Below are 22,085 nucleotides of genomic sequence, written 5' to 3' on the forward strand. Positions count from 1 at the left end.
TCATTGATCATCGGTAGTGGGTACTTGTTCTTGATGGTTACTTCATTCAATCCTCGATAATCAACAACCATCCTTAACGATCCATCCTTCTTCTCCACTAGAAGTACTGGCGATCCCCAAGGTGAAGAACTTGGGCGGATATATCCCTTATCTAGTAACTCCTTGATCTGCTTCTTAATCTCCACCAAATCCTTTGCGGGCATCCTATATGGTCTCTTAGATATTGGCCCTGTGCCTGGCAAAAGTTCAATCAAAAAATCAATATCTCTATCCGGTGGCATGCCTGGCAATTCTTCTGGAAATACATCAGGGAAATCTTTCACCACTGGTACTTCCTCCTGCACAACTCCTGTTAAGCAATTTACTTGAGTCCTTTTTGGCACATGACGGATACATACTTGATCCTTCTCCCTTCTGGGGTGGTAAGCAAAATTGACTTACTGGCACATTCCATGTTCCCTTCATACTTTGATAACCAATCCATGCCTAATATCACATCTAGTCCTTGGGATTCCAATACTATTAGGTCTGAGGGAAATACATAGTTACCAATCCTTAATGGTAACCGATCACACCATAGACTAGCCATATACTCTGCTCCAGGCAAGGTTACTAACATGGGTGACCTAAGGGCTTGGGTTGGCAGTTTATACTTATCCACAAATCCCCTTGATATGTATGAATGCGATGCAGCAGTACCAAAAAGAACGAGTGCAGTAAATGACTTAACCAAAAACTTACCTATTACTGCATCGGGCTGGGCTTCAACTTCCTCCACATTTACGTGGTTCACCTGTCCCCTATTGAAAGGGTTCGGCTTCTTCCCAGAGCTTCCATTGCCATTTCCATTTTGGGCTTCAGGACATTCATTAGCATAATGTCCGGTCTTCTGGCACTTAAAGCAAGTGACTTGGCTAAGGTCTCTCTTGGCTGGGGTTGATGGGTTGGCGCGATTCTGGCCGTTACTTCCTCCATTCCCATTCCCATTCTTGGTGCCATTGTGATTGTGCGAGCTACCTCCTCCATGGGTATGCTGAAAATGTCCTCCCGGCCTAGGGGTAAATCGTGGTTTCTGCTGAGCTCCAGAATTGTACTTCCCTTGTCCATACTTCCTCTTGCGGTTCTCAATCTGCTACTGCTTCCCTTCAATCATAAGAGCACGATATACCAACTCCTGGTAGTTGTTGAAGGTTGCTACCATCAACTGCATGCTCAACTCATCATTCAGTCCTTCCAGAAACTTCTCCTGCTTAGCTGCATCCGTAGCAACGTCATCTAGGGCATAACGTGCTAGCTTACTAAAATCCTCCACATACTGGCCAACTGTCCGTCCTCCTTGGCGCAAATTGCGAAACTCTCGCTTCTTCATGGCCATAGCTCCTGCTGAAACATGGGCAGTACGGAAAGCTTGCTGAAACTGGTCCCATGTGACAGTGTCGACAGGGAAAGTGGCTGTGAAATTCTCCCACCATGATGTTGCGGGTCCTTCAAGCTGATGTGCGGCAAACTTCACCTTCTCCGCATCTGTGCATCCTGTCGTGGTCAACTCCCTTGTTGTCTTGCGGAGCCAATCATCTGCTACTATCGGCTCGGTGCTACTGGAAAACACCGGCGGATTCGGCCTAAGAAAACGGGCTAAGTGATCAACAGGTGGTGGTGGTGGTGGGTTGTTGTTGTTGTTCCCCTGATTCTGATTCTGGACTAGCAACTGCATCAATGTGTTCTGCTGCTGGATCAACTGGGTGAGCTCCGGTGGGAAGGTAAATCCGGGGTCACGTCTCGGAGGCATCTGAGGGTTTAAAAAAGATGGGATTTAAGAATAGAGAGGGGTCTAAAGAGAAAACACTACCCATATGCATATGAGGCAAAAACAAACAATTCACTTCATTCAATCAAACAAGGGCATACAATCGATCCAACTATCGCAAAAGTGCTCAGACTACTATATTTACATGGTGGACTACTACTACTGATGGGGTGGTCTACTAGAAATATTCTTCGGTTGCAGACTCCATGATATCTGCTCCAGCTTCATCAACATAGTCATCATCGCTATCATCCGGATCCGAGTCGGTGTCGTCAATGATGATGTAGTCTTTTGGGCGAATCTCCTTGGGTTCTTCGTCTTCTTCTACTGGTGTAGGGTCTCCCATGAATATTTCAATCTTCTTGATCAGATCGTCATTCTTCTCCACTAATACTTTGATTTCTTCTTCATAATCTTCATGTGTAGCCTTGAGTTCTTCCTCCAGTCCCTTGATTCTAGTCTTTGCCTTCTTCAGATCTATCATGTCGGCGCACATCCGGTTCTCCTGACGTCAAATGTGCTGGTTTAACTCTTGGATAAAAGCTGCAATTGATCTATCCTTCTTGGTGCTGATCATCTCCCATTACTCATCTCGGCGTCCACAAATTTGGTAGATAGTATCCTTGAGATCATTGCAGTAAACTTCTCTAATGCGTCCCATGGCGATGTGAGCTGCCATGCTCTTTCCTAGACTCTGGGTTAGTGCATCAAAAGAAGACTCTAGGGGCTAAGTGACTGGCATGAACGTCCTTCCTGGAACTTGAACTTGAATCATCCAGCTCTCTTCTTCAGGTAAAGTCACGTTGTAGGTTCCGGTGAAGCTTGGTACTCCTATGTTCAGGTATCTTGTGACTTCCTTCAAATGACGTCCAAAGGGTGTATCTTCATCCGGTTGCGTGAACTTGTTCCTTGCATGCGCCATCCTAAAAGAGTAGAAAAGATGAGGAGTCAGAATGAGAAGAGAGTGAGTAGTGATCTAGGGCTTTAGCTTAGTGGTCGTGTCCTACAGTCAGCGTGTGCTCTGATACCATCTTGTAGCGACCAGACCTCAAACGGTCCAATATCTGTGCTCAGGTGTCATCCCTGGATCAGTAATGCTGACACCACACAGTACTTGAAGGATTTATAACAGAGTAGCAATCACACACTTATTACATCGAGAGTCTCAAAAGAGAACTTATTACAATAAATATGACTTAAGGCCATCTAATAACGATAACAGCGGAAGGCTTGGAAGATAAGTGAGTCCATCAACTCCAACGGCATCACTGAGTACAGAACCATGACCTAAAAGCACCTTACTCGTCGTCTGAAAAGTCTGCACCACTAACGTTGCAGCCCGAAACGGGTCAGCACATGGAATATGCTGGCAATGTAACACATAGAGAGCAATAAAAGAATAAGGCTATTCTATATGCATATTTGGCTGGTGGAAAGCTCTATGGTTACAGTTTTGCGTAAAGCCAATTTTTCCCTACTGCAAAGGAATAAATTTTATTTAACTATCATGGTAGTTGTTAAACATTGGGAATGGTTGACAGCATTCTCAATCCCATTTAAGCATCATCATTAAAACCCAGAGAAATTAATTTAGAGTAACATGATGAGATTCACATGATAATCCAAGTACTAGATACTCAAGATGTCCATAACAGGGGACATGGCTAATCATGATTAGTTTAAACACTCTGCAGAGGTTTACGCACTTTTCCCCACAAGACTCGATCTCCTTCGTTGGGATTCTCGCACTACATGGTGTTTGAGAAACGGATGACCGAGACATAGTCTTTCAGAAGCGCTAGCGCATTACGAATGGGTAGACCGTACCAACCTACATCCCCTACATCTGCTAGTCTACCACTGTAAGAGTTCGCACGACTTAGTCAACTATGCTAGAGCCCATAGTAGCTTGTGGTTGCACACGGAAGTTTCTAGCATGAAAAATCTCATGATCCCTTTGAGCCTGGGTGGCGGTCCAAAAGAAAAATAGGCAATCGCTGGAATACCCAGGTGCCTCAATCCACCCAGATGTGTATTTAAGTTGCCACCTTATATAAACCATTGATTTAACAATCTCACATCTGTCATGGATTTCACTCACCCAATCCACGTCTACTAGCATAGCATAGCATAATAAGCAAACGTAGAAGTAACTCCCAAAGGTTTGATAATAACAGGTAATAGGTACTACCTCATCTACTTCCCAAACCCACAATTTAATTAGATCCTAATCATGCAATGTGTGAGGATTGATCTAATGCAATAAAACTGGGTAATAGGAAGGTATGATCAAAGTGTTACTTGCCTTGCTGATGATCCGTGAAACCTAGCGATTCGAAGTAGCAAGCGGCGCACTCTGGGTACTCTATCGCAAACAAACAAGCATACAATAAGTACTCAAATAATGCACAGGTAAAACTTGAATAAAAGATCTAACCAGAAAGTTCAACTTAAGAACTCCGGTTGGCAAAAAGAATCAAACCGAACGAAGGAACGAAAGACAAACGGCAAAAGAAACAGGCTTCGTTTACTAATCTGAAACTAGGGCAAATCTTACTGAGGCAAAAACTTGTTTGAGTTGGTTAAATGGAAAGAGGGTTTCGAGACGAAACTCCAGGCGCTTGAATCGCCTGATTCCGACAAACGAGCGAAAAGTTAAACTAAAACGAACATCGGATCGGAAATCACGTTCAGAAAAACCGCGGATTTAATCCGAGAAAAAGAAATATGATGAACAGGTTAACAAACGAACGTTCGTTAACAGGAACTAAACGATGAATGTGTTCGTTAAAACGAACGAACGAGCGAACGCTCGCTAAATAAATAATACGGAGAAAAACCGATCTATTTAAAAAAACGAAAACTAGGGTTTTCTAAAAAACCGAAACGGCTTTTTCTAAAAAACCGGGCGGCGGCTACCTCGGCTCGGGGCTCCGGCGGGGCTCTGGCGGGCGGCGGGTGGTGCGGGGCGGCGGGGCGGCGGCTCCGACGCGGCAACGGGGCGGCGCGGGGCGGCGTGCGGCGGCGGCGCTGGAGGCATGGGGCGGCGGCGGTGTGAGCTGCAGGGGGGCCGGCGGCGGTTATAAAGGGGGCGGGGAGAGGCGACTTGGGGAAGGGGTCGACCTCGGGAGGCGGAGTCCTCCCCGGACTCGGGCGGCGGCGGCGCTGGTCGGGACTCTTGTCCCGACCCGGCGAGAGGCGGCGGCAGGCGGCTGGGCCGGCCTGCTCGGCTGGGCCCTTGGCCCAGTCGGGCTCGGGGTCTCGTTTTTTTTAAACAATATCGCTGCAACTACAAAAAATTCTAGAAAAAAATAAATATCTAAAAATGCCAAAATAAATTTTCTCTGTCTAAATAAAATATTTAGAACAGGATGAACATTTTCTTGGCTCTAAATGTAATTTTTGAAAACGTGCAATTTTTCCTAAATTCAAATAAAATAGCAAATAAAACCAAAATAAAATCTTATTTGATTTTTTATTTAAACCCTCAATATTTCTTTATTTTAGGAAAGTCATTTTATTCCCTCTCTCATAATTTTTATAATAGAAATAATTGAAGATAAAATAAATAAAATCAAATGATCCTATTTTCAAAATTTGAGAAAACTCAAATATGAAAATAACAAAATCCCCAACTCTCTCCGAGGGTCCTTGAGTTGCGTAGAATTTCTAGGATCAACCAAAAATGCGACGAAATATGATATGCAATGATGATCTAGTGTATAACATTCCAAATTGAAAATTTGGGATGTTACACTAACCTTGCCGCGATGGCTCCACGACTAAGTCCTCACACTAGGACATCTTCCCTGATAATTCCACGACAGTTGGCGCCCATCGTGGGGCTATCGCATGATGGTTTCAAGTTCTTAGAGGGCAACTTCGAAGGGATCAAGGGATACGCCGTGGGCCGGATGACCAAGAGTTGTCACGACAAGCTCTATATCGACGACGCAGGGTGGGGCCCCAAGGCTGGCTCAATTGAGTACGGGTACCGGGTCCCTTCGGCGGAATTCATGTCTTCATCGGCAAGATCGGCGAATTGGGCCCTAAGCCGGACATCTGCACCGACATCGTCGAGACGGCTCAGCGTGCGAGACCCGCCCGGGTTCGGCCTGCCATGAATCGTGCCTTCGTGGGATTTATCCATGGAGCGGAATCTGCGGACAGACCGGCATCTAGTGGTGAGACTGTTGTTTACTCTGATGGCGAGTCATCCAACGGCGGGACAGAGTCATTGTATCAACTGCAAGACGGCCGACTTGGGGGTTGTTCCGATGGCGACAGTATTCCGGACCCCTGTGAGCCGCCAAACCGGGATGCAATCTTCATGGCCGATACACAGCCCATGCAGCATTCCTCAACGGTAGCGGAGCTGATTTCCGGGTCAGCAGCCGCAGCGGCTACCGGGGCAGGAGGCCCTGAGCGCCCGCCAGCTCAGGTTTTAACCGACTTACTGGACAAGCTGACCGCGCTGTTAACAACGGTGGTTAACCCGGCGGTCGTGAAGTTGCGTGATGAGATAGCATAGGCCAAAGAGGAGTTAAACATAGAGAACACCAGGATGGCCGAGGAACGGGCTGCTTTGGATGCTCAGGCGCAACGAATTGAGTCACAGTCTTGCCGACTCATGTTAGATCAGAACGCTTCAAACGAAGTTATGAGGAGGAGACATCAGACTCGTCTGCCGTCGGTTTATGAGGCACGGAATCTCTTTAACACGCCAGGAGCAGGAACCAGTGACCCGGCAGTAGTAAACCAGGTCGAAGCACCTGGGATGGGTATGCCGGTTCAGCCACGCACAACAGACCCGCCTCGTCAGAACAATAACCCGCCGCAGCACGTGCCAACGCCACAGGGTCATTATTCTAACCCTTTGGATAACATGATCGATGCGGCGTCATGTTTAGCGGCTCTCCTGGTTGATGGTGAGTCGCCGACGGCGGTTGAGGCACGGAGGGCTAGAGCTCTTCTTCAGACAGCACTGACTCAGCAGCAGGCTTATTCTTACAGTCGTGACAGGATTCATTCCACCCCTCGCTCGAGTCGGAGTTACATCAGCCGTATTGATGAGCCGGCAGTGTCAAGCAGTGGACGGAACCATAACCCGCCCCACGGACATAACCCGGCGGGCAGTGGCGCTGATGCTCAGAATGTGGTGGATCAGGGAAGAGCCCGTCGAGAGGCTGAGTTAGCGGCACAGTATGCGGCCCGTCAACCTACTCCGGTACGTCCAACCACTTCTGTGGAGCCAGGTGTAACCTTTAGAAATTTGGGCGTGCCGTGCTTAGTACCGGATCTGCGTAATGAGCGCCTGCCCAAGGATTTCAAGGGTCCTAGCAAGGTGCCTAACTATACAGCCGATTTAAGTCCTGAGGCATGGATTGAGAGTTATGAGATGGCCATGGAATTGCTAGATGTCAGCGAGGCTTCATGTGCTAAATATTTCCCCCTGATGTTGGAGGGAACGGCCCGTACTTGGTTCAAGGGACTCCCTGCTAATTCCATCGAGTCATGGGCTGAGTTAAAGGCCCGATTCATCCAGAACTTCAAGGATACATGTAAACAGCCCATGTCAACTGTGGATCTGGCCTCCTGTGTTCAACAAGAGGGTGAGTCAACAACCCATTGGGTGCGCCGGGTCTCAACAATCTTGTACTTGTCAGATCGCATCAATGCCGACTCAGCAGTATTGATGTTGGAGAACAATTGTCGTTTCACACCCTTAAAGCAGAAGCTAGGGTGGCTCAAACGTCATTGCAATGACATGGGGACGCTCATGGCGGCTCTGGTTAAGTATGATGACTCTGATAGTACCAATGACCCCGAGTCCGATGATGAAAAGCTGGGGAAGGGAAGGAAGAGCAACAATGCCAAGGGGCAGCAGCATAACCCGGTGAACCAGGGAGGCAACGGTAAGCGCAAGGCTGGTAATAGTTTTGACTTTGTGGCTAACACCAATGCACAGAATAATGGTCAGCGTCGTAAGGGTAAACCGCCCCCACGGGCCGGAGGGTCCAGTATCAATCTTGAATAGATGTTAAATCAGCCCTGCCCAAGACATGGTACGCGAGATAGACCATCCGGGCACCTCTGGAAGGATTGTCACTGAGGGAGTCCTGGATTAGGGGGTCTCCGGACAGCCAGACTATATCCTTTGGTCAGACTGTTGGACTATGAAGATACAAGATTGAAGACTTCATCCCGTGTTCGGATGGGACTCTACTTGGCGTGGAAGGCAAGCTAGGCAATACGGATATGTGTATCTCCTCCTTTGTAACCGACCTTGTGTAACCCTAACCCTCTCTGGTGTCTATATAAACCGGAGGGTTTTAGTCCGTAGGACAAGATACAATCATACCATAGGCTAGCTTCTAGGGTTTAGCCTCTCTGATCTCGTGGTAGATCTACTCTTGTACTACCCATATCATCAATATTAATCAAGCAGGACGTAGGGTTTTACCTCCATCAAGAGGGCCTGAACCTGGGTAAAACATCATGTCCCCTGCCTCCTGTTACCATCCGCCTTAGACGCACAGTTCGGGACCCCCTACCCAAGATCCGCCGGTTTTGACACCGACATTGGTGATTTCATTAAGAGTTCCTCTGTGTCGTCGCCAGAAGGAATGATGTCTCGTCTCGTCTTTAAAGACGGTACTACTGTTGGGGGAGCTTTGGCTGCCGGCCAAACTCTCCGGCTAGGCGGGTTCATCATGACTACCTGTTCGGCCGTCGCACCGACGATGACTTCTCGGGTCATCGAAAATAGCCTCCACGTCAAATCGGCACTCCCGAACAGATGGATCCAATGGAGCTCGCCTCCTTAAACGAGCTCTTAGATCGCATCGCCGCCTTGGGAGTCACTACGGACTATGATCGGATTGGGCTTAACCCCGATCAAAGGGAGATTAGCTCTCCACCGGTTACCCATCATATCGCAGTGGTGGAGGAACAATGCGGCGACCTTTCCTCTATCCTGAGGACCAACTATGTTCGGATTCCCGAGCTCTCCGAGCCGGACGCCCGTTCGCGGGAGGACAACATCCAATCCCTGAACTTAGAGTCAGGCAGCGGACTAGGATTAGCAGGTAACACCCCGGAACCAGAACTTCCAAAATTGGAAACTCCTCGGCCCCTGGATCCCAGATCGGGTAGGGGTTCGGATTCAATTCCACCCACCCACCCAAACACAAGCGATCTTTCCCATATCAGGCTAGAGCCCCAGGAAACAGTACATCATTATTGGGCCAGATTCCTCCTTGCGACGAACAAGGTTAAGGACTGTCGCGAGGAACACGCAATCTTATTTTTCTGCAATAATTGCACGGACAAGGGAATCCTTAACGCCATAAACCGCCGTGAGATAACACGCTTCACTGACTTGGCGTCCATAGTACGAAAGTACTATGCGATGAAAAGTGCCTGGAAAACCGAAACAAACTTTTGGGATAATCCGGCCCTGAACACAAACCCAGTCCGATATAAAAGGGTGCATTATCACAATACACCCGGGTTAACTACCAAAAAGAAAAAATGCTCTACAGGGCAAGGAACCGTACTGGAGGGATGGCTCAACAGACCCTACAAAATTCATAGCACAACGGATATAATACCAACGCACAGCCTTAGAGCATGTTGGATACTCCGGTAGGTGGCCAAAAGTGGTGAGGATCTTCTTATCCCAAATACCACAGAGCACCATTCAGTGGATAACAATACGGTGTTAACAGTGTTCGAGACCTTTGCGTCAAATAATAGGCGCAAGCGAACACTCCGTAGCATGGCCGAAATCTACCACGTAGCAGCAACAAATCCATGGAGTGACATGGCTATTACCTTCAATGCCAGTGATGAACCTAAATTCCGAACAGCCCGAGCACCAGCCGCACTGGTCCTCAGTCCAATCGTGGACGGCTTTCGACTCACCAAAGTACTCATGGACAGCGGCAGCGGACTAAACCTCATCTATGAGGAAACTCTTCAAAAGATGGAAATAGACTGGGACCATATCGAGCAAAGTAGCACAACCTTTAGAGGAATTATCCCCAGTCGGGAAGCACGCTGTGTTGGGAAAATCACACTAGATGTGGTATTCGGCACGCCGGACAATTACAGGTCCGAAGAAATTACATTCCAAGTGGCCCCGTTCAGCAGTGGCTATCGCGCTCTCTTAGGACGGGAGGCGTTCACAATATTCCAAGTCGTGCCCCATTACGGGTACATGAAGCTTAAAATGCCCGGGCCCAACGGAATCATCACTCTCGCCAGTGATCCGGACACAGCACTCCGCACCAAAAACAAAACAGCCGCATTGGCCCTCGAGGCATTATCCGAAGCCCTCTCGGCCGAGGAATTAACCACGCTACGCTCCACAGTGGACAGGGACGACATGATACTCGACAAGAGATCTAAGTCCACCTCTTTTAAACCAGCGGATGAAATAGTCAAATTCCAAGTCCACCCAATGGACCCTGCAAAAACAGCCTCCATCGAGGCACTGTTAAACCCCGTTGTGGACGCCGCACTACGAGAGTTCCTGCGCGAGAATTGGGACATATTCGGCTGGCATCCCTCAGACATGCCAGGAATCCCACGCAGGTTGGCCGAGCATAGCCTCAATATCCTAAAGGGATTCAAGCCGGTCAAGCAAGCTCTTCGACGTTTCTCCAAACCTAAGAGACATGCCATGGGAGAAGAACTAGCCAAGTTATTGGAGGCCGGATTCATCAGAGAAATAAAACATCTGGACTGGCTAGCAAACCTGGTGATGGTACCAAAGAAGGACAAATCCTGGCGCCTTTGCGTCGATTTCAAAGACCTCAATAAAGCTTGCCCAAAGGATCCCTTCCCCCTCCCATGCATCGATCAAATCATCAACGCTACCGCAGGACACGAGTCATTGTGTTTCCTCGACGCATACTCCGGTTACCACCAAATCAAGATGGCGGAGTCCGACCAAGCCGCAACGGCATTCATCACACCATACGGTCCCTTCTGTTTCAACACAATGCCTTTTGGGCTCAAAAACGCCGGCGCAACATATCAGCGCATGATTCAGACATGTCTGGAGAAACAAATTGGCAAAACAGTAGAGGCATACGTAGACGATGTGGTTGTCAAAACCAAACACGTCGACTCTTTGATAGACGACTTGAGGCTCACATTCAACAACCTCCGAACATATGACATCAAGCTCAATCCGGAAAAATGCGTTTTCGGCGTACCAGCCGGAAAGCTCCTGGGATTCATTGTCTCCAGCAGAGGCATTGAAGCTAATCCGGCCAAAATCCGAGCTTTGTCACAGTTGGCTACCCCAACAGACCTCAAACAAATCCAGAAGTTAACTGGATGCGTGGCGGCTCTAAGCCGCTTTATCTCCCTCTTAGGAGAAAAGGCATTATCCCTTTATCGCCTCCTTCGGCGCACCGAACACTTCGAGTGGACGGACGCGGCCATAGCCGGATTGGAAGAAATAAAGGCCATTTTGGCAACCAACCCGATCCTGGCCGCGCCAAACATCGGCGAACCAATGCTGTTGTACATTGCGGCAACTCATCAAGTTGTAAGCGCGGTGCTCGTTGTCGAACGGGAAGCGGACGGACACAAATTCCCTCTTCAAAAGCTGGTATACTATGTATCCACTGTCCTTACTCCATGCAAATCACGGTACACGCATTACCAAAAGATAGCATATGCGGTATTCATGGCATCGCGGAAACTGCGACACTACTTTCAAGAGTGTTCGATTACAGTAGCCTCGGAAGTGCCACTTAATGATATTATAAACAACCGCGACACTACGGGCCGGATTGCCAAATGGGCCATTGAGCTCCTCCCATTCGACATAACATAGAAACCTCGATGAGCCATTAGATCGCAAGTACTGGCCAACTTCGTCGCCGAATGGACGGAGGTCGAACTCCCTAAAGAGTACAGCGCATACTCCAATTGGATCATGCACTTCAACGGTTCTAAAATGCTGGCCAGTCTAGGGGCTGGCGTCGTCCTGACGTCCCCAACCGGAGATATCGTTCGGTACATACTGCAAATATTGTATACAGACTCCAACAATGCAGCCGAATACGAAGCTTTGTTGCATGGTCTTCGGATGGCAGTATCCATGGGCATTCAACGCCTGGAGGTGCGTGGGGATTCAAACCTCGCAATATCCCAAATAAACGGAGACTTTGACGCCAAGGATCCAAAAATGGGGGCCTATCAAAACACCGTCCTAAAAATGTCAGCTCGGTTCGAGGGGCTCGAATTTCACCATGTGGCTCGGGAAAACAATCAGGCGGCGGATATCCTCGCCCGCATCGGCGCAAAACGCGATGCGGTCCCCCCCAACATATTTTTGGAAAGGCTGTTCAAGCCATCCGTAGTATGGGAAGGGGACACCGGTAACAACAGTCCGGACCCGGCCAAAATACCCGATACCGAACTCTCTGACACAATCGGAGGCTCCGCCACCAAAATAACACCTTCAGCCCACGAAATAATGGCCATTATTGCCCCGTGGACAGAACCATTCCTGGCCTACCTAACTAGACAGGAACTTTCGGAGGACCAAAATGAGGCACGCTGCATAGTGCGGCAATCCAAGGCCTACAGGGTCCATGAGGGAGAATTGTACAAAAAAAGCACCACCGGAGTCCTTCAAAGGTGCATCTCCGAAGAGGAAGGGCGGAATCTTTTGGCAGAAATTCACGCCGGACTCGGCGGTCATCACGCCGCAGCCCGGGCTCTTGTAAGCAAGGCCTTCCGTACAGGATTCTATTGGCCAACGGCCCGGGCAGATGCACAGGACTTGGTCCAACGTTGCGCCGGTTGCCAGCTCTTTGCAAATCAAAGCCACATGCCACCCACCGCCCTCTAAACAATCCCCATTACATGGCCCTTTGCGGTCTGGGGGCTTGACATGGTTGGACCCCTTAAAGGGAGAACCCACAAGAAAAAATACTTATTGGTGATGGTGGATAAATTCACCAAATGGATAGAGGCCAAACCGGTTAAAACAGCCGAATCCGGACCGGTGATAGATTTCATATCCGGGGTTGTACACCGTTATGGCGTCCCCCACAGCATCATCACTGATAATGGCACGAACTTCACGGCCGACGAGGTAAAACTCTGGTGCAACAAAATGGGCATCAAGCTCGATTATGCCTCAGCCCATCACCCACAAACAAACGGTCAAGTCGAGCGAGCAAACGGTCTCATAATGAGCGGCATTAAACCCAGATTAGTGCGTTCCTTAACGGAGTCTAACACGCACTGGGTAGAGGAGCTCGACTCCGTACTTTGGGGGCTGCGGACCACGCCAAATCGTAGTACCGGATATACACCCTTCTTTATGGTGTACGGCGCAGAGGCAGTCTTGCCCTGTGACATAATTCATGACTCACCTAGAGTACGCATGTACGAAGAAAGAGAAGCCGAGCTCGATCGGCAGGAAAGTCTGGACACCTTGGAGGAGGAGCGCGACGTAGCCAAAGCCCGTTCTGCATTTTATCAGCAACAGGATCGCAGATACCAAAGCAGAGAAGTACGGGCCAAAACTTATAACATTGGCGAACTAGTTCCACGCCTGCCGGATAAGAAAAAGAACAAGCTCGAGCACAAATGGGAAGGTCCCTTCATTATTGACCAAGTGCTGACCGATGGAGCGTACCGACTGCGGGATGCATCAACTAGTCGACTCGAGCCGAACCCATGGAACGCGGCCAGGCTCCGAAGATTCTATGCCTATAACAGGACTCTATGTTAGTCCCCTCCCTTTGTCCATTTTTTCACAAATGCATTATCTGTCTTGTTTTCCTTTCTTTCTTTCTTTTCTTATTTCTCTAGGCCTTCAAGGGTCACCTTGTGCCTTGTTTGCACATTACAGATGCGCTAGCCGCACTCTTCATACCTGGGGGCTTCTTTCACAGAAGCTTAAATTATTTATCCGGGCTTCATGCCCAACACATGTGTAATACATCCGCATGTACCTTTTTTCACCATTATATGCATCGATATGACTTAAGTTTTGGCCAAGCTGGGTTGCCTGGCTCTTGTATTTATGCCCTACGTTCCCGTTAATTCGGCTAGGGCATAAGGGGAGCACATCTGCGATTGTTACTGTCGGGTCAGCCGGATGTGTACCTCAGACTGGGTGAAGCCGAAAGCTAGCGTTCTTAAGGGAATATTTGGTTGGTGAACAAAAGATGATTTTTATTTTTCATATCTGCCCCCGGATGTTTTTCCTGCGTTTCCTATCGCAGTCCGGACATGCACTTTAGGGCATGCTTGCCCAGGGAAAGGAACCCTTAACGGAACTATTCTCCCTGGAAGATGTTTCTTACTACCCATGTAATATAACATAACTAGTTGGGCACTTGTCTGATAAAGCACTAATGACCCCTACGCCTAGTCTCCACTCATACCCCGGTTCTTTTATAACTGAGCGGGTATTCGGATACACTCCGGACTATTGGGCCCGGAGGCTGAAGCGAAAAGATCCGCAACGAAAAATGATCTACAATCCGGCTAGAAGGCATTATACATGTCACTTCAATTACATGGGAAAACTTTGTTTTTGCCACTCTAGCTTTTGACCACTTTGCTTATGCCACTCTAGAATTTGACATTTCACTTTTGCCACTCTTAGTTTTTGACAATACATCATAATTGCTATTCCGTGGCAAAATCAATAATTTTTTAGTGGCAATTGCGATACATTGTCAAAATCTAGAGTGGCAAAAGTGAAATGAAAAGTTATTGCTTTTGCCACTTAATGGCATTTGTGATGTATTGTCAAAAACTAAGTGTGGCAAAAGTGATATGTCAAAATCAAGAGTGGCATAAGCAAAGTAGGCAAAATCTAGAGTGGCAAAAACAAAGTTTTCCCCAATTACATAGTCATGCAGACTGACTAAATTCTTCTTCTATACCATCCAACAGGCGGTCTAGCTTACAATCCTGTTGGGAATACTTGGCGGCTAATTATACTTGCCCATAAACTAAGCTAACGGGGATCTCTTTTCCGTCGGGCCCCACAGGTCCGACCTCGGCCATGTGATTTGGGTCTGCTTTGGTATACCGCGTCTTCACCATGGCCCAGGCTTCTCTGGCACCCTGTCAGCAGGCTGATATCTTCCATAATCGGAAGCGCCGCCGCGCTCCTTTGAGCTTCTCCGCAAGCTCTACAACGCCCTCTGGCAGGGAGACGGACGGCCACAAGGCCTGGGCAACACCCTGCATCACCTGCCGAACTTGTTCGTGCAAATGTGATAGCTCGGACAGAAGATCACCCGCAGACCCGGGCATTTCCTCCGCGGGACGACCCGTCAGCATACCTACAGACTTAGTCGGCTTCTTCGCCGAATACCTTTAAAGGATTCGTTCAAGCACTTACTAAAAATGCCGCGTCGAAGCCTCTTATTCTCCTTCTCGGAGTCTGCAAGCTGGCCCCGAACGTCTTTTAGTTCCACGTTCAGCTTTATATTAGCGTCTTGGAGATTGTTTTTCTCCCGCCTAACCTCAGCCAGCACGCGTTTGCCAGCTTCTAGCTGCCGCATAACATGCTGGTCCCCCGGATTTTCTCCGGATTCATCTGCAAAATCTATTATTAGATATGCAGCCACGTCGCGCACTATATGGTAACCATCATTCTTTAAAATGTTACCAGCGGGAGGCTTTTTCTGTTCCTGCAATGCGGCAATAGCGGCCCGCAGTTGGGTCTTGCATTCTTCCAGCTCCTGGGACAGCCTAGTATTCTTCTCTGTAAGAACCTGCACAATAAAGATGATCCTTAAATCAGTTCTGCTAACTGTTTCAAGTATCAGGGGCTACTAATACATATAAATCATCAGATTCACTCACCCGTATATCCTTTACATATTGATCCGTGGCTCTGGCTAGACCATCTTGAGCGGCACGGAGGTACGCCTCCCCAGAATTGAAGGCATCAAACGCCTCTGGTGAGAAACAAGCGTCACGGAGTACGGCCCGACGGCGCCTATGATTCATGGCGCTTTCCACTTCTGAGTTTGTAGCAAATAACCTATCTGCATCCTCTGTAGGGGGATTATTCGGCGCCTGCCCCATATCAGCTTCTGCCTCCGTGTCCGGTCCTGGTGCCCGACTGGTGGAAGTGTGATCGGCAACATCGCCGGACATATTCCGGCGAGCATTTTTTCTGTTAAAGAAACACGGGCGTCATTACATTTTGAGAAAGACGACAACCATGGAGCGGGGTTTGTTGTACCTTTGCGCCGGCGTCTCCGTCCTAACCGCCTTCCTTTTTGGCCTACCCGGCCTCGGTGCCTCCTGTTGGCGCGTTGCTGCAGGGTGTCCCGAATGCCTTCCCTGTAAAAAGGGCCATGTGAATATGGTGGGTGAAGTGTCTAAAAGGGGATCCTACTTTTTTGAGTTGGGACTTTTCGGTTTTTCTTACGTGCGATGCAGGGAGCAGTCCGGGATAGTCGGCCGTAATGGCCACCATGGCATCGTCGCAGCTTAACTGATAGAACGCCGGTTTATCAGCTCCACGGAGATAACCGGATCTTCTTCGAGTTCGGAGTCGAGGGCCCGGTTAGGGTCCTCCGGTTGTGGAGAAGGGCTGCTGACCTCCTTTATGGCCTTTCGCACTTCCTGCCGCAAATTGGCAAGGTGAATACTTACAACGAAAAATGCGGGAGAATGGAAGTAAGGGGATATAGCTTACCCAGCTTGGAGGATTGTACATGGAGAATCCATCCCGTGGCTTGATGCGGGTGAACTCCTCCTCCTCTCCCTTGAACAGTTCGGACAGAATTTTGGCTAATGCGGCAGCATCGCCCGGACCCTTACGCCCGTAGCAGGTGGCGTCATCCTCCCCGTTGAAACACCACAAGGGGTGCCCACGGTATTGAAGTGGTTGCACTCCCCGCATTATGCAAATCGACATAACTTCGGTTATTGTCAATCCTGACTGAGCCAGTGCCTTAATCTGGTTCATCAGATAGAGGACTTCTCTGTCGTCTTCCACCTGGGGGCTCCATGGGCGCCAACTTCGGCGCTTCTTTAGAGGAGCATTGTTGAACTCAGGAAGACCCCGCCGAACAGGGTACAGAAGGGGAACGTCCTCCATATAAAACCATTCTGAAGGCCAGTCTTCGGACGGCTTCTTCGGGGTACCGGACAGATATCCGCTATTGGCGATGCGCCATACTTCGGCTCCGCCCACTTGATAAAGTGATTCCCTCTATGTGCGAGGGACGAGGCAAAATAGCCTTTTCCACAGCTCGAAATGAGCCTCGCAGCCCAGGAACAACTCGCAGAGAGCAACGTAGTCGGCGATGTGTAGAATGGAGGCAGGGTGAGATTGTGTAGTTGGAGGCCGTAGAACTCCAGGAGCCCGCGGAGGAACGGATGAATTGGAAATCCGAGTCCCCTTAGTAAGTAAGGAACAAGCCAAACCCGTTCCCCCATGGAGGGACAGGGAAAGTTCTCCGCTTGCTCCCCGCCATTGTAGGTGGCGAGCCCGGCTCTAACGGGACCAATCGACTGTGTGGGACTGAACACCTCTCCCAATCACCAAGCTTAGGGCTGCGGGGGCGGGAGGAGGAGCTGCGAAGGTCGGCCATGCTGGAATGGATCTTTCCGAAACATGCTCTGATGGATTCTCGCTGAGGGGAGGATGGTGTGGATCGGATCTAAGAATCCCAATCCCTTTAATAGACAATTTATTTATCTGGCTAGGGGGGCGAATGTAAAAATGCCCTGGCGCCTCGTATTCGTTCGATGCATGAGAGATTGCCCTTAATGGGCGCAGAAGCCAAGAAGATCAACATTTATGGGGCCGGATACTATTTACAAACACTTGGAAATTGGAGAAGAACCCGCCTTGCAATGCTGAAGACAATACTGCGCGTCGGACTCGTCGTCATTGAAGCCTGGTTCGGGGGCTACTGAGGGAGTCCTGGATTAGGGGGTCTCCGGACAGCCGGACTATATCCTTTGGCCGGACTGTTGGACTATGAAGATACAAGATTGAAGACTTCGTCCCGTGTCCGGATGGGACTCTACTTGGCGTGGAAGGCAAGCTAGGCAATACGGATATGTGTATCTCCTCCTTTGTAACCGACCTTGTGTAACCCTAACAATCTCCGGTGTCTATATAAACCGGAGGGTTTTAGTCCGTAGGACAAGATACAATCATACCATAGGCTAGCTTCTAGGGTTTAGCCTCTCTGATCTCGTGGTAGATCTACTCTTGTACTACCCATATCATCAATATTAATCAAGCAGGACGTAGGGTTTTACCTCCATCAAGAGGGCCCGAACCTGGGTAAAACATCATGTCCCCTGCCTCCTGTTACCATCCGCCTTAGACGCACAGTTCGGGACCCCCTACCCGAGATCCGCCGGTTTTGACACCGACAGTCACATTTTGAAAGAGTACAAGAATTCCAATCTTTTTCAAGACAGTCATGGGCCAGGTGGCGGTTCTGGATCTGGCTCTTACAGTCCGGGTTATGGCAGTGGCGTCTTTAACTCTGGATTCCAGGGAAATCAAGGTAATCACAACAACAATGTGGTTATCAGAGCAACCCGAAGCAGTTGAATAGTGCGCAATATCATGTCTTTACCACTAGCTTGTGTAAGCGGGACCAGAAGCTTCATAGGAGGTCAGTCAATGTTGTTGAGCCGACGGTTCCTCGTTATCTGCGTTGGTCTGAGCAGCCCATTGTGTGGAGTCGGGAAGATCACCCGCCTCGGGTTGATAATCCGGTTCATTTGGCTTCGTTGGTTGCACCTCAGGTCGGAGGGTATAAGTTTACCAAAGTACTCATGGACGGAGGGAGCAGCATCAATATCCTTTATTATGAAACTTTTCATCGCATGGGATTGACTGATAAAAATCTTAAGCCATCAAACAATGTTTTCCATGGCGTGGTGCCTGGTAAGTCGGCATATCCAGTTGGTAAGATAGCTCTGGAAGTTGTTTTTGGAGATGATCATGACTCTAGGTCAGAGACGTTGACCTTTGAAGTGGTCAAGATCCACAACCCATATCACGCTCTGTTTGGACGGCCGACTTATGCCAAGTTCATGGCGCGGCCTTGTTACGTGTATCTGCAGCTCAAGATGCCGGGTCACAAGGGAACCATTACAGTGCATGGGAGCCGTAAGATAGCTGGGAATGCGAAGAAGGGGATGCGGCTTATGCTGAGTTGGTTTGTGCAATGGAGGAGTTAAAATTTTACAAGGACAATGTTGATCCGGCAGATATGACATCTTTGAAAAAGCCAACTACAGAGCATGATCTGATTTTAAAGTTTAAATCAACAGATGATACCAAGATGGTTGATTTTGTTCCTAGCGATTTATCCAAGCAGTTCAGCATCAGTGCTAATCTGGATCCAAAATAGGAAAGCGCGCTCATCGAGTTCATCCGTGAGAACCGGGACATCTTTGCATGGAAGCCTTCAGACATGCCGGGTGTACCGAGAGAACTCGCTGAGCACACTCTTAATATTGATCCAAAGTTTAAGCCAGTCAAACAGTTTCTTCGCCGTTTTAATGAGGAAAGACGGAAGGCCATCGGAGAGGAAGTAGCCCGGCTCTTGGCAGCTGGGTTTATCGTTGAAGTTTTCCATCCTAAGTGGCTGGCTAACCCAGTGCTCATACTTAAGAAGAACGGCACTTGGCGTATGTGTGTGGACTACACAGATTTAAAGAAGGCTTGTCCAGCTAATCCTTTTGTTCTCCCTCGTATTGATCAGATTATTGATGCTATGGCTGGTTGTGAGCGTTTGAGGTTTTTGGATGCTTATTCTGGTTATCATCAGATCAAGATGGCAGTTAAGGACCAGGAGAAGACAGCTTTCATAACTCCCTTTGGAGCCTTCTGCTATGTGTCTATGCCTTTTGGGCTCAAGAGTACCCAGGCGACTTATCAGGCATGTGTGCAAATTGCCTTCATAATCAAATTGGGCGTAATGTCCATGCTTATGTGGATGATATTGTGGTGAAATCTAGAGAGAAAGAGACATTGATAGATGATTTGAAGGAGATCTTTGATCTTCGGGTTTATAAAATGATGCTTAACCCGGCCAAGTGTGTTTTTGGTGTACCGGCAAGCAAGCTCTTGGGTTTTTTGGTGTCTAACAGAGGCATTGAAGCTAATCCGGAGAAGATCAAAGCCATCACTTCTCTGGCTAAGTTGGCGTGTCAGCGTGTGTCAATGATGTGTAGCGTCTGGCGGGTCGTATTGCGGCTTTAAGCCGGTTCATAAGCCGGTTAGTAGAGAAGGCCATCCTCTGTATCAGATGATGAAAAAGACAGATAATTTTTTCTGGACTGATGCCGCTAATGCAGTGTTTGAGGACTTAAAGAAGCAGCTGGCTGAGCCACCCGTGCTTGCTACCCCTGTTGATAAGGAGCCTTTGTTGTTATATGTGGCTGCTAATAGCCGGGCTGTCAGTGTAGCCGTTGTGGTAGAAAGGAAGGAGGCAGGCAAGGAATATCCGGTTCAAAGGCCGGTTTACTATATCAGTGAGGTGCTTATTGAGTCCAAGCAGAGACATCCGCACTGGAAGAAGCTTGTATATGGGGTGTTCTTGGCTAGCCAGAAGCTTAAACACTATTTTCCGGGTCATCCCATCACTGTGGTTAGCTCTGCTCCTTTGGGAGATATGATCCAAAACAGGGAAGCAACTGGCCGGGTTGCTAAGTGGGCTATTGAGCTTGGACCTCACGGGTTAAAATATGTGCCCCGCACGGCTATCAAGTCTCAGGCGCTGGTGGATTTCATCAATGATTGGACAGAGCTGCAGATGCCTCAGGAAAAGCCAGATAACACGTATTGGACTATTCACTTTGATGGGTCTAGGCAGTTGGAGGGCTCGAGGGCTGGAGTTGTGCTTGCTTCCCCTCGAGGTGATAAATTCTGTTATGTTCTCCGTTTGATGTTTCCTTGTACTAACAATGCAGCTGAGTATGAGGCCTTGCTCCATGGTCTTTGGATGGCTAAGGAGATGAATTCAAGCCGGGTTATATTAGGTGCTACGGGACTCAGACTTGGTGGCTCAACAAGTCTCTGGTACTTGGGATTCTAAGGACCCATTCATGGCGGCTTATCGACGAGGTGGACGTTATTGCTGGTCACTTCAAGGGTTATCAAGGTGAGCATGTTGATTGGAGGAAAAATGAAGCGGCGGATGCTTTAAGCCAGTTGGGTTCGCAATGTAAACCGGTGCCGCCTAATGTTTTTCTTGATATTTTGCATAACCCGTCGGTCAAGTTACCTACAGAGGAGGATTTGGCTATCCCTGACCCGGAGGCTCAGTTGGTGGTGGCTCTTCATGTAATTCTGGATTGGACAGTTCCTTATTTGGTTTATATGACCAGGGGCGAGTTACCTGAGGATGAAACCTTAGCAAGGCAGATAACCCGGCGGTCTAAGTCAATGACAATTGTTAATGGAGAGTTACATCATCGAAGTGTCACAAGAGCATTTCAACGTTGTGTTTCTCTAGAGGAGGGCTGTGAGATCCTGCGTGAGATTCATGAAGGAAATTGTGGTCATCATGCCGGTTCAAAATCTCTCGTGGCTAAAGCTTTTCGTCATGGACTTTATTGGCTAATAGCTCATGCTAATGCGCAGGACCAGGTCAGAAGGTGTGATGGGTGTCAGAAATTTTCACGATGAGCTCATGTTCCAGCTCAAGAATTGAGGATGATTCCAATTACTTGGCCGTTTGCAGTTTGGAGGCTTGATATGGTTGGACCTTTCAAAAGATTCAAGGATAAGAAGACCCACCTTTTGGTGGCGGTTGATAAGTTCACTAAGTGGGTAGAGGCAGAGCCAGTCAATAAGTGTGATGTAGCAACGGCGGTTCAATTCATGAAGAAGGTGATCTTCCGTTTTGGCTTTCCACACAGCATCATAACAGACAATGGCACTAATCTCTCTAAAGGTGGTATGGAAGAATTTTGTCCACGTGAGCACATCTGGCTTGATGTGTCGTCAGTGGCTCACCCCCAATTTAATGGTCAAGCTGAGAGAGCCAATCAAGAGATCTTGAAAGGCATCAAGCCCCGTCTTATGATTCCCCTGTAGAGAACATTGGGTTGTTGGGTGGAGGAGTTACCTTCTGTGTTATGGAGCATCAATACCACCCCTAACAGATCTACGGGATACACACCTTTCTTCATGGTTTACGGAGCAGAGGCGGTTCTCCCTAGTGACATCCATCATGACTCACCTCGTGTGGCGGCTTATGTTGAAGTTGACAATGGAAAAGCACGT

The 22,085-nt window shown here is 48.6% G+C and overlaps 1 protein-coding gene across 1 annotated transcript in view; it reads right to left on the reverse strand.

Moving 5' to 3' along the window:
* LOC147970794 (uncharacterized) overlaps positions 1–16,129 on the reverse strand; it is a 32,124-nt gene extending 15,995 nt beyond the window's left edge. Inside the window, exons 1-3 of the mRNA XM_087523633.1 lie at positions 16,056–16,129; positions 15,671–15,986; positions 15,340–15,579 (exon numbers count right to left, since the gene is read on the reverse strand). Coding sequence (XP_087379759.1) covers positions 15,340–15,579; positions 15,671–15,967 — 537 coding nt within the window. The 5' untranslated portion in view covers positions 15,968–15,986; positions 16,056–16,129. The remainder of the gene's footprint in view (positions 1–15,339; positions 15,580–15,670; positions 15,987–16,055) is intronic.
* Positions 16,130–22,085: the final 5,956 nt, after the last annotated feature.

The sequence above is a fragment of the Triticum urartu genome, chromosome 5A (genome assembly GCF_056163025.1).
Source record: "Triticum urartu cultivar PI428250 chromosome 5A, HENAU_Tu73, whole genome shotgun sequence".
Lineage (NCBI taxonomy): Eukaryota > Viridiplantae > Streptophyta > Magnoliopsida > Poales > Poaceae > Triticum > Triticum urartu.